Raw genomic sequence first — 13,283 nt, 5'->3', positions numbered from 1 at the left:
AGACTCCCTCCCCAGTTTCCCCAACACCTGGCATCCAACACCTGAATGGTACTCTAAATATATGCTTTAGAAGGAAGAGGCTATTTTAATTTTGGTAGCCACAGAGCAACTGCCTGTGCAAGTTTTGAAGTGAGAAGATGCTCACGACTTGGGGTTTTTATGGAAGAACTGAGACCATCTTTCCTCAGTGAAACATTCTTACAAGCATGAAGTAGGTGTGGTACTTCAACTACTGATGGTGTGAGGCCAGTGATTTTGAAAAGAGTACCGCTCTGAGCCTGCAGCACCCAACACTTCATTTCTGCCACATAAAGATAAGCCCTTAGCTTTTTCTAATCAAGACAGACTTTCCCTTACTCACCAAAACCAGCATGCATTATTAGAAGTTGTATCCAGCTCCTAGAAGTTCTTATACAGTAAAGAAAAGGCAAACAGGAACTGAAATTACTTACCTTGACACAAGTTGACTTTAGTTATTCACAGTTTTGGACACACAATGAGTGCCAGATTAATACTTAAATTTGCTGTGAAACAGCAAGTATCATTTACATTCTCTCTGGAATTAGAGCCTGTAGTTCAGGACTTGCATATGACATAGAGAGTTTAACCCATCATCAAAACCAGCATAAGTGCAAGGCCTAACACATTTCACAAACTCAAGCATGTGTATCAGAAAAAGCATTATTTATTGTTTAAATGCATAAAATGCTATTTATAATGTATTACATCATTAATCCAGTGATTTAAGTTTAAAATATACAATTAATTGGCATAGAACACTGGCAGGGTTGGGTTTTTTGCCAGTAACAGTGATTTTATTTTGATGTTTTTGTCTCTGATGGATTTTCCCCAGTGTCTAGTGTCTTCAGCAATCTGAAAAGGCCAGCTGCTTCTCGTATCCGACTGAACTCAATACAGAATGCTTGCACTTCTATAAACAAGTCCTGTACATTAATAATTTTGTTTCTGATTAAAGACTGAAGAAAGACACAAACAAGACGTACCAGGCGGTTCTGAAACAGAAGAGATACGGTTTCATAATCCAAATAAATATTTGCAAGCAAGCCAGCTGAAGGACTGTTGGCCCTCAGCAGTACAACCAAGGCATTTCTGGAGCAATTCAGCTTCAGCAGTTAACTTGTTCCCAAGCCCTGTATGTGCTGCCCCTACTCTTCCATCTCCCATACTACTTTATTTAAAAAGTGGATTCCTCTGCTTTATAGTACTATACTTCTGGATACAGGAGCTTTCCAAAGATTGATCCCATGCACAAATTAAGCTCCAGGTCTACCTACACGCTGTACTTTTAATTTCTTTATTACATCATCTCTGAATAAAGTCAGAGAGATGGGATCATAGCTTAAGATCATGTCATCACTAGGGTCTTGCTTAGTCTTATTTTCTACAGTAAGACCATAAAGAAAAATGAACAAGCTTCACATCTCAAAATTCCCCAGTCACCACATGATTAAGGCACTCCAGATGGGAAGCAACAGCAACAGAACTGATCCCAAACTTGCTTTGTGAGAAGCGCTTTATTGCTGAATTAGCACATGACCCTCTTGCTCTCTTAGAAGGAAAGACAGTACCAGGGACACCTAATCCAAGAACATGCCTCAGAGCTCATGGCTCATTTCCCACCTGATCCAGTGAAAAGATGGGATTGCAGAAGTGTTCTTCCTTACTAAGGGCTGCTTAGGTAACACCTTGAAGAGCACACTGGGAGTTGGGAAGCGGAGACCTAGGAACTGGCACGTACAATTTGTCATACACAGATCCAGTCACTAATCATTCACTTTATACAGAGTGCATTTTTCAAGGACAAAAGCAGATCTTACTTTACCATTAAAGTGGTCTCGTACTTCACATTGTGAGAAAGAGTTGAACCCAAACCTTTCTCTAAAAGCAACTATATACATGAACAATGTTTATCAGACAGAACTGAGGGGACTTGATAGATTAAGTGTCCAAGTATTTTAGATTATTTGACACTGAAAATAAGCTATTAACTATTTTTACAGGAACTGAGCCTACTACTACAAAATTTGCTACCTATACCAACAGAATTCAGAAACTGAACAAGTTATTTCCTTCACTGCAATTAAAAGGCATCACATTCTCTGCAACACACATTAGTTACAGGAGTAACTGTAATAACTGAGGAACACTGAAACTCGGAACAAAAGTACAAATGCAAGGTACTGGCTGAATCCCAGTCTCTGAGGATCATGCCTCTTTCACTTCCAATAGGAGTGTTTTTGTACCATGCTTTTCAAACAAAACATCTTGTGTCTCAGGTGCTGTGAGGCCTCATACACAGTATTAACATGTTAGATCTCAAGTTTTGCACGCTACTTGGTGATCAGTATGTGTTCCTTGACCCTCTGTTCTTTTTTTGTCCCATGTGCCTGAAGCACAGCTGCTATATGCCCTCAGCAGCCCCTCTGAACACAGCATCCCACCCTGTGGGCATATTTGCAGCTGCAGCCCAGGTATGCTGTTATTTTCCTATTCTGCTACTAAATGTAACAGGCACGGGTATTCAGCAGGTCACAGATCAAGCCACGCATATGTATCTGGCAGAGTCCCAAAGCAGAGAAGCATCAGCAGCCACCAAAAGATAACAAATGGTTAGTCATCATCTGGAAGGGTACTGAGAACAAGACAGGGAGATTTTTGCTGCTATCTATCTAAAACCACATTGCACCCATATCCTATGTACTGCACGCAATTTTTGTCTCTGCAGCTTAAGGATATAGTAGAGCTAGAGAAGGCACTAGAGAAGGACACCAAAAAAGCTTAAGGAAAAGGAATAGCTGCCTTGTTGCAAGAGACTAAAGAAGTTGCAGTCCTTCAGTATTGAGAGGAAAAAGCTGAAGCAGGACTTGGTCAAGATTCACAAAGCCTTGGGTAAACTGAACATGGAACTCCTTTTTACCAATGATGTACCCAAGAAAGCAAGTTCTACAGGGCACTTGATGAAACCAACAGATTGGTTTAGGATAGAAGGAAGTACCTCACACAGCATGTAGACAACCTGGCATGCCAAAGGTGTGGAAACCTCCCCAGGGGGTAAAGATCCTTGAAGTGGCTACAATTTGCATGCTGATACTGAGGAATTATGACAGGCTTGGGAAGCAGAGAGTATGGTGTTAGAAAGACAGAAAACAGAAGGTTTTTAGTTCTTTGAGGATATCTGCAAGCTGTTGTAGGTCACGATGGAAGGGCAAGACTTCCACCTGAGTTTTGTAACACTACCTCAAAGGTCTGGAAGTGGTGGGCACGCTTGTACAGAAAAGAAACTTGAAGCTTAAAACTAAGCAGAAAGCAAACAACGCTGGGGGTGAAGAAAAGTCAAAGTGAGTGACAGATAAACCTTTTGCATATAAGGACCCGAGCCACATAAAACTGCAGTTTTGCCAGGGAGAAGTGTATTATGTCTACAGAAAAACAGGGAACAGTAATTACCTGTGAAGTCTCATAAAAAGGTGAAGAAACATCTGTTAAACACTATGAAGAACTGCATAGTGTGTTAGGGAAAAAAATACCCATGCCTTTGAAATAAAGAAGCAGTAAGACAGGATTAAGTTATTGTATCAGGCTTATAAAACCTCAGCATATGGTACACAGAGCAATATATGGGACCCTTTTTCCTAACCAATTTACTAAAGTACTCACCTGCATATATTTGTCTTTAATCTGTTCACAGGTGGAGATACAATTGGAGATATAAAGATGAATAAATTCAGGTGGGAGATCAACTGCAGTAGTAAGCCTGTTCAAATTAAAAATATCCAGTGGTTTATGAAGCTATGAATCTAGTGATTCCACTGCAAAACAGATGAGTTAGACCTGTGATACTAGTTTATTCCCAGTCATGTCATACAGAGCTGATTCCTGACAGCTTCCACAGAAATATTTCTAATAATTTTAATTTCTTCATTAAGAGTCCAAAACATTTTTTTAAACTCTGACACAGTACAGAAGCGGAGTTAGATTGGGTTTCTAGTATATTTGACACACCTACAAACATCTGCTATATATTACAGAAATGAATCAATGATACTAGTTTCCAATTTATGCATGAAGCACCAAAGCTGTCCAAGTACCATGATGCTTCTGCAATAAGCACTGCAATACAATTTTGCTTATTCATATTTGAATTTCAGGTACTGAATCTAGATGCTGAACTCTTTCCTTAAGCATACAACCAGAATAACTCCTTTATTACAGCAAAAGATCAGTTTCCTTAGTTCCTTCAGATCCAAATTTTAGTCCTAGGGACTGAAACAATATGAATATCTACAGCTCAAATAAAAGAGACCCTGACTAAATTAAAATGTTAACTGGAGATTAATGATGCATGATAATCTCAGAAGCTTCTTACTAAGAAGAATTGGAGAACTATTGCATCAAAGAATGATACTCTTCAGAGGGAGTGACAGTCACTACAGTGACAAAACCGTACACATTCAGTAAGTGGTCATTTTGGAAGTCAGTTAAACTTGCGGCTTCCTGGGACATAGGACACATACTTGCTAGTGAAATTTATATAGTAACCAGGAACCTGATGTCTGAATAAAAGTTTAGACATATTAGAGATTGCAGTGACACTCCCTTAAGTAATAACCATTTTAAATACTGTTTTGAGCTGAACATATCAAACAGTTTGATAAAATGATTTTCTAGTAATTATCAACTCCAGTTAAAGTTATCCACAACACAATATGTATTTCCCCATTCTTTTCAAAGTAGAAACACTTTGCTAATATTAAAGAGTAACACAGTGTTTTCTTTGAATAAGCCTCTCCATTCTTGGAGCAGGGACTGAAAGATTAACCAGCATAGCACCTGTGCAAGAGAAGTGTGCTTTTTACCACACCTAATATGGTAAAATATGGTAGGTTATAAATAGTTAATATAAAATATTATTTATGTCCATTAAAACAAAATATTTTATTATATAAAATGATAAATAATTAATATAACATGTATGCCTCCACCATCACATCTTTCTGCTGGGCAATTGTGGGTTTTTTTCCTATTAAGTTGCACTTTTGCTACTGCTAATAGGAAGCTGTTAACATTACAGTAATATTTTTAAATGGCACTGCTGTAAAAAGGAACTTAAAAATTGGCAGTGTTCTCTGAACTTAGGATTGAGGATGTTTGGGAGGTTCAATTCTTTATTACAAACCCAAAGCTAACTTTGCAAACTTCATCTGGACTAAAATAAGAGGGTTTTTTTCTTTAACTACAGGCATCATCCATAAGGAACTACACAAAAAGCAAGTAAAGCCTTAGGCAGTCCAGTAGTCATAGAAAGTGACAAATCCACAGCACTCTTCCTCTGCAGGATTAATCAAAGCACACTAAGTTTTATTAAAAAAGTATTAAAAAACACCACAAAAAGCACTGAGAAATTGAAAAGGGTATGACAGTTTGATACTCTTTTCCTTCACTGTAATCTGACTAGTCATTTCTTCAATTCCTGTTACTTTTGGCAGTCTTTGGAATGCATCCAAATACAGCCCTGTGGCCAGCCTCACAATGACTTAATAACTGTTCAGTTATTTTACATACTTAAGGAAACCTTCTTAGATGTGAGATAGAACTCACCGATTTACAACTTCCATTGAATGTAAGGACATGTCCATGTTGACCAAGACAGAAAAATACTCTGTTATCTGACTAGACTGCATCAGTTTCAGCAACATTTCTATAGCTACTAAAGGATTGTTTTCAACCAGGTCTGGCAATTTGGCAGGAGTGAGACCAATATGGTAAACAAGCTTGGGGTCCTTTTCCAGTTCTCCAAGGAGCTGCAAAGAAAAAAAAAAAAAAAAGACTCAGTTGGGGGTTTTTTCCTTAACTATTCACCTTAGCGCTTGAAGAAACTGCTATAATACATCTAAGCTACAGGAGAATGATAACCCTAGATCAGGGTCTATTGAAAGACATTGGAGGTATACTTTAAAATGTCTACGTAAAGGCAACTGTGCCCATAAAACCTTTAATAAGGCATTTAGTAGTCTTTCATCAGTGGGTGGGAAGGAAGGGAGGAAAAAAAACCATGAAAAGTTTCAGCCTTCTTTAGTTTCCTGTCCAGCAAAAAGAAACCTCAATTTTGAGTTCACTGTTGTCAGAAAAAGTTCTTCAAATAAAGGATATTCTATAGTGCTAGCATAATGATTATCAGAAGAGCCCACTGAAATCAGGGGTAATACTATCAAACTGAGAAAAAAAAATATTCGGTGTTGGCATTTCTGAAATAATTACTTATCAAAAGCTTCCACAGAAGCATGAACAACTTTGTTATAAGAAGATTTTTCCATGCAGAAGAATATTGGTGCCACTTATTGATCAACTGTAACTATGTCCAGTCAATGCTATGAAGTTTAAAGACTTCTTCCTTATTCATGCAAACCCAAGTCAAAACTCTTGGGTTTTTACAATTTAAAGTCCTTGGAGTTTCCTGAATCCAAACACAGATCAGTGAAAGTGATCCAAGTTTTCAAAAAACACATGAGTTAGCTTGTTAGAAAATAATTTTCAACAGAAAAGTGCACAATACCTGTGTTTGCTGTGGGGAAGTCAAGGGACTTTTAAAAGCTTTTGCCATGATTCTCTTTATCTCAACTCCAGTGCTGTTCTTAACACACATTGACTTATCCCACTGAATTGTGTGATCTGGCTCTATTGGATTTAACCATGCCAGTTCATCCTCACATATATGGAGCGGAGGGGGTGGTCGAATAAACTCTGGTCGAAAGTGACCTGAAATGGCAACAACATGAAACTTTTTTTTTTTTTAAGCTTCGGGTATTCCGTTTTACATCAGTACAAAAAGATGACCCACAAAGCCCCCCTTTCTTTAAGCTATTATAACACTGAGAACAGCATTACAATCTTATTTGCCTCCCAGAAAAACATTTATTTCCGATTTTTAGTGATGCTGTTACATCAGCCTGTTTTTTCCTCTTGATTCAGATCACTAAGTTACTGATTCTATGGTCTTTTTTCCTTCCACAGTAACTGCTTCTTTGGAAGGTGTTAACAGTCAATGCAGCTCTTAGTGTAGGGGACTAAGACCTGAGGGGCATCAGACACAGTGTTTTAGCCAACAGATGACACAGGTAATGGCTTGAAGACAGGCTCCAGATTTTTAAAAGTCTGGAAACATGAACACTATGAAGTCTGATCTGGAGAGAGCCTGACACAGTTTTGCACTGCTTCATTCATCTTCATTCCCATTTCATACCTTGGAAATACTTCTGAATTACATTACATTTCATCTGGAAAAGTATAATGACATAGCACATCATAAGTTACAGAAACAAAGATGTGAAAATGCACATACTTTCTATAGGAGGTTTTGGTCCACTCACTAAGGCTTCCGTGATCTGGGAGGCAACGGAGCTGTCAAAACCGGAGTTGGAAGAATCTGGGTCAGGATCGCTGAGAATACTGGGGAAGCTGGCCTTGCTCTGTGTTGGCAACTCAGACTGACGTTCTGAAAGAAGGCCAGTGCATAATATTAAAGCATAAAATTGAAACAGAGGTGCCTGGAATACTAAGGTAGTGAGAAACAAGCAGCTTTAGAGGAGAATTGGCTTTAAAAAAAAAAAAGATGTAACATCAACATGAAATTTAGTACTGTGTCAGGCAGCTAGTACTCAGAGTGCCAGCTGACAGGCAAGGGACAGAGGTATGCAGCAAGGATAAAGAAGATAAAGAAACGAATCTGAAATGTAGTCTTGGCTTTAGAAAAGGTAAGTAACTGATGTAATCTGCATCTAAAAGCACATTAGTAGGTTCACATGGTACTCCTGAAAGAGTTCACATGCTGTATCTAGTTTTGCAATCATTTCTTCTCAGAGCAGGGAAGTGAAAGATCTACACAGATACATTTACAGACTCTGCAATGATAATGGTCATACTAGACCTGAATTCAGCTATTCAAATTTGTCCAACACATTTCACTGGCATTGCGTAAGCTACTTTTGCATTCACTGTCAAGCTGTAAGTGCTTGGTGAAAAAAAGATGGGAGTTTAATGGTTATGTGATTCTACATACATCATCATTAACGCAAACCTGAGAGCAGCTGAAAGTGTCCCTTTAAAGGCCAAATTACAGACCATAAACAAGTTACATAAAAATAATATTAAGGTTAGTATATACAGCTGACAACTTGAAGAAACTGGCCAGAAAGAAACTATGGGGCTCAATATTCACACTGTTAGATTTTTCTGTCTTGTTCTTCTCTCGTAATCTACAACTCTTCTGTACCTGAAGACTTAATGGCTGATCTTCTATATTCCCTGTACTATTTTGAGATGTTTTCCATTGCTTTGGCAAAAAAACTCAACAGAAAAAAAACAGAAAAAACACTACAGACCATCACCTCACACACCTTCCCCCCCCAGCCCTTTAACATAGAAGAGCAAGGAGCATATTAAGCCTTAAGTAATCTGAAGTCCATAATTGTTGGTACCACGCAAAGAATCCCTTGAAAAAGTTCCACATGAAACTAACCACCACTCCTTTTCCTGACTAATTAAGTGTAGTGCTCTCAGATTTAGTGTACTGTCCCTATCACTTCTAAGCAAAGTGTGCTTGCTCCTTTTCGTGCAACCACGTTGACCCTTCCCAGCTTCTCACGCCTATGAACTATTTCATATGACTCCAACCAAATCCATGAGACACACTGAATCTGTGAGTGACAAAAAGATCATCAAAACAAAGCACCACCCACTGCTAACTTCTTTTTTGGCTTTCTGGCCTACTTGATCCAATTATTTCAGATCATGCAAACATTTGCATATATGCTCACTGAAGCAGCACAGCAGGGTATGTTTTTCTGTTAAAGGCAACAACTAGCATACTCTTTAGTTATTTTAAAAAAAAACAATTTTAAAGTCAAAGTCCAAATAAGCTGGTTTATAAAATGTGTCTTCTACTTTATAAACTGTTTGAAACTCATCTTGTGAGTACTTTCATTTAGCCACTGAACAGAAGGGTTGATTTAACACATGAAGTTTGGGGCGGGGTGGGGGGGGAAGCACTGGGCATCATTTTTAAGTCTTTTCATTTATAGTCTAGAACTTAAATCCATCAGTCAGTAAGTCACCGATTTGTTTGCATCCTCATAATCTCAAATGATTAATGATGCTTAATTAGAAATATAAAAGTTTACGATACAGTCCCTCGATTCACTGATTTTAGCAGTCTGCACGAGCCCCTATATGCATTGAAGCTCAAAAGCTCACCCTCACAGCTTCAAGAATTAGGGCTAGATCAACAGTTTCAGGTAAGCAGAAGCAAGAATTGGAACATGGCAATTTAACAGGAAAGAATATAGCATCCTGAACCAAGACATTTAAATTTAAAGAAATTAATCTGAAAACAGCACTTAGATTCCCTTATGGAGCTATTCTTTCTTCTTTTTACAGGTAAAAAGAAACTTTCTTTGATTCTTAAAGGAAAGCTCTACAATCTATTACAAACTTAACTTTAATACAGGTCAATTACTCTTAGATCAAATAAGGTTTAGCAGACAAAAAGTTAGGACCACTTTGCCAGAAGACCCATCTCTGCAACTACGAGAAAATTACATTTTTAATACAGTAACACACCAGATCAACAAAGCCAAGTTATAGGGAGAGACTGACGCTTGAATGAACTTCCTGTAGACCAAAGGGAGAAGAAAACAAAGCAAGTTTTAATACTCATTCCCAAAATGCTCTATTCTGACATTCTAGGTTGGGTTTGGTTTTGGGTTTTTTTTGGGGGGGGGGGGGGGGGGGAAGGACACGGACACCCTAAAAGCAAAAAAACCCCCAAAACTAGAAAAAACACCATACAGCTGCAAGTGAATTGTCACAATGAGCTCAAGTTCAGAAGACAAGCCAAGTATTTTTTCCTCCCTTTACACAAAAAGGATTGGTATAGATACAGCAATTGAAAAAAAAATTAATGCTTTCTAAAGTATTTAAGTTGATTTTGCAGGTATATTCTAAAGCAAGTCAAAATCATTCTGCTCTAAATAGCCCTGAATTCATCTCAGGGACCACAATTTTGAAGGGTCACCAAGTCTTACACCTGTTCCGTGAAACATGGGGGGAAAGGGTAGAAACACAACACTGCAAATGCATTATCTAAGCACCATCATCCTGCACCAGCTTTAACCTGCATATTGAATCATTTGGAGAAATACACTGAAGACTTGTCAAAAACCTCACAGACCTTCCAAAACATGACAAACAGGCTGTCAAAAACCATCACAATATTAAAAAGAGCAAAAGATTTATCTTCTTAAGTGACTAGAAAGCAGACATTTATTCTGGAGAGCTACAGCAAGAAGTCCGAGAATGACAGCAGAAAGTTTTTTCAGATGCAGCTTGTTTTGTTACATAACTCCTACAAGTGTTCATAAGCAATTAATTATGCATGTTTACTGGATTATGTAAATAATGATAAAAGCACATCTTACAGGGCTTAATTTTGCAAAGCACCATTAATGACTTTGTATTGTACTTCAAGCCATCGGTGTCTTCCATTTTAAAAAAGGACAAATTAAAATGCGTGGCCTAGAATACCCATCCATACAACTACCATTTTGAGGTTCCCTACATGTTTCATTTTTAACAGGAACAAATTGTTCAGAAGGAAAACATAGTACCAAGCAGAAAACAAATAAAAACAAATGAAAAAAACTCCAGCCTTCTTTAAGGCATTACACATGCCTTATGGTAAAAACCACAAGTTACCTGAAGTTTCACAAAATCTGAATTCACTGAAGTGCTCTAGAAAACACAGACAGGATGAACAGAACAAGAACCAGAAGGGTTTGTCTCGCCCGTGACGGTATGTTAGGGTATTCAATTTGCATTTTCAAAAGATGCCACAGTCTGGAAATAGTAGCTAAGAAGGACACCAGAGGACATTTGTACACTGTGAATGAAGGACAGTATACCACAGCATAACAAGTCGATGTCAGATTCTACAGAAAAAATGACAATACCAAGATAGAACCGCAGGACAGAGAAAGCCTAGTTAGTGCCTGATGACCTCAGAGCAATAAACCACATTGTACAGATATAGAAGTGGGACGGTCAGTTTTCAAGCAAGCAGGTCCATTTGCACATACCTAGGAAAAAAACACTATTTTTTAGTGTTCAAATTGGCTCCTTGTTCCCAAGAGTATTTTCTATTTCAGATTAGCTCCAGCTGTGACTCATCAGTCAACGTGACCAGAACAATCAGTGTTCCTGCTCCTTTTCTCCTGTTAAACGATAAGCATCACATTGCTTTTCTTTTCAATCTAGTAAAAGTAGACCACCTTCCCACTCTTGAGCTAACGCTGTAAGATCTGACTTTATTTTATAAAACTGAAGATATAATTGTCATAGCCAATTTGCCAGGTACAGCTGAAGTACCGGTACATGGCAGTGTGACAGCTATGCCTGTTCTCTCATACTAGAAATACTGCAAAGAGTGAAGAGGGATAAAAATACATACACACAAAGTCACCCACAAAGTTTTAGATGAAAATCTTCCTATACTTGCAAAACGTTCTCATGTTTAATGCAGTAACAGATATGCTTAAAAAGCTGCTTGTTAAGTAGGATAAAACAGTTAAGACATAATCTCTGCTTAAAGTTTCTCTACGTGCTTGAACAGGGGCTTGAAGACCCTAAAGCACAGTTCGACCTTCTTCGTACTTAGGATAGACAAGAGCGTTTCTCAGGCAACAGCCACATTGCAGTTAGCATTTCCGTTCATAAGCGGACCACAGCCGCAAATCTTCCTTACCTGCTAATGCCAGCTGAAGCCCACTTATATCCACTGACTGAGCCATGTTGCCCACGTCCATTGAAGCAATCTGCCGAGGAGTCTTCTTGAACAGTTCTCTAGGGGGGGCCAACATCAGTTGAGAAAGAAAGAATTTTTCTGGAGGAGTTATGGGAGGTAAGAAGCCTGTGGAGACACAATGAAAAACAACCCTCGATTTTTAAGGCAGCAACATTAATAGTTGCCATATGCCTCACGTAGAGCAAGCAAAACTAAACCACACGCGTTACTTAAGGCAAGATCGGTGCAGCTGAAGAGTCTTTGCGAGTACATACAAAGCTGTTACCTACTCAGCTCCTGCAGTGATGTAAAATGCAGGGGGTTGGACTAGACGATCTTTAGAGGTCCCTTCCAACCCAAACCATTCTGTGACAATACAGAGTTACACTGATGGGGATCATGCGTCTCGACACGCCACATCAGACGCTCAGTCAGTCACAGTGGTGAGCTTTCCCATTTGGCCAACCGGTGAGCTATTAAGTATGACCAGACACGGCAATTCGTACCACAAGTGACAAAAGCAAATTTTTTCAGAAACTGGTTTACCCATCGCCGTCACGCTTGTATTTACCGACGCGGGGCAAAGCGTTTCAGGTATTTCTTTAAGAGGTCTGTTTCACAGCCTTAAAGCTGTCGGAGGCTTCCGACGACCTGCGGGTGTTCGGAAGGGCTTTCACCCGCCTGGGGCCAAGCGGCCGGCCCGACATCAAGCCCAGGGACCCTTCCCATGAAAGAGTCCCACGGCTTTTTATCCCCAAGGCGGGAAGCCGGGACGGGGCAGCGCTAAGGAAGCCGCCCAAGCGCTGCCCCCGCCGGGAGGGCTCCTCCGTCCGTGTGTCCCGTCCCCCCCTCCCCGGGGCCGGACGCACCTGAGAGCGGCGTCCGCTCCGCCTCGTCGCCTCCGCGCTCGGGCGCGGGGTTGAGGAGGTGGGCGAAGACGGCGGCGAAGGGGTTGGCGGCGAGGGGCTCGGTGCGGTACATCTCCCAGAGGAGGTAGAGGGCGGTGAGGCGCTGCGCCGGGCTGGGCAGCAGGTCGGGCTGCTGCAGCAGGAGGACGAGGACGGAGCCCAGGCGGAAGTGCTCGGCCTTGCCGAAGTAGTGGTGGAAGGCGCTGGAGAGGCCCTCGAAGGTGCTGCCCCCCGCCTCCTCCGACACGATGCTCAGCAGGCTCGACAGCTCCTTCGGCGACAGGCTCATCCTGCCGCCCGCCGGCCCGCCGCCCGCCTCGCCCGCCTCCGCTCCCCCCTGAGTGCCGGGCGCCGGGCTCCCCCCGCCGCCGGGCATCCGCCCGCCTCGCCCGCTGCCGTAACGCCGCACTCGCGCCGTCGCGCCGGCCCCTTTTACGACGCGGCCGTAAGCCGACGGCGGCGGAGAAGCGGGGGGGGGGGGGGGGGGCGTTCCGCCTCGGCACCGGGACGGCGAGGAGGCG

The 13,283-nt window shown here is 40.8% G+C and overlaps 2 protein-coding genes across 2 annotated transcripts in view; both read right to left on the bottom strand.

The window, feature by feature from the left end:
• MAP4K4 (mitogen-activated protein kinase kinase kinase kinase 4) overlaps positions 1-13,283 on the bottom strand; it is a 383,820-nt gene that overhangs the window by 295,278 nt on the left and 75,259 nt on the right. The window lies entirely within an intron of this gene.
• Positions 668-13,166, bottom strand: CNOT11 (CCR4-NOT transcription complex subunit 11). The gene is made up of 7 exons (XM_069770093.1): positions 12,724-13,166; positions 11,816-11,980; positions 7,361-7,513; positions 6,575-6,777; positions 5,620-5,822; positions 3,679-3,775; positions 668-1,013 (listed from the first exon to the last, which is right to left on the bottom strand). The coding sequence occupies exons 1-7, from the start codon at positions 13,136-13,138 to the stop codon at positions 816-818; spliced, it is 1,434 nt and encodes a 477-aa protein (XP_069626194.1). The 5' UTR covers positions 13,139-13,166; the 3' UTR covers positions 668-815.

This window comes from Haliaeetus albicilla, chromosome 25 (assembly GCF_947461875.1).
Source record: "Haliaeetus albicilla chromosome 25, bHalAlb1.1, whole genome shotgun sequence".
In the NCBI taxonomy this organism is placed as follows: Eukaryota; Metazoa; Chordata; class Aves; order Accipitriformes; family Accipitridae; genus Haliaeetus; species Haliaeetus albicilla.
Note: the sequence above shows the minus strand (reverse complement) of the source record. Positions and strands in the feature narration are given on the sequence as shown.

Bases quoted from the DNA above. Each gene is read 5' to 3' on its own strand.
- CNOT11 (XM_069770093.1), bottom strand. From the start codon at position 13,138: ATGCCCGGCGGCGGGGGGAGCCCGGCGCCCGGCACTCAGGGGGGAGCG. The intron at 5,823-6,574 runs GTATTGTGCACT...TTTTCTTTGCAG, and splicing joins CTTCCCCACAGCAAACACAG to CTCCTTGGAGAACTGGAAAA. The intron at 3,776-5,619 runs GTGAGTTCTATC...TAATTTGAACAG, and splicing joins TCAATGGAAGTTGTAAATCG to GCTTACTACTGCAGTTGATC.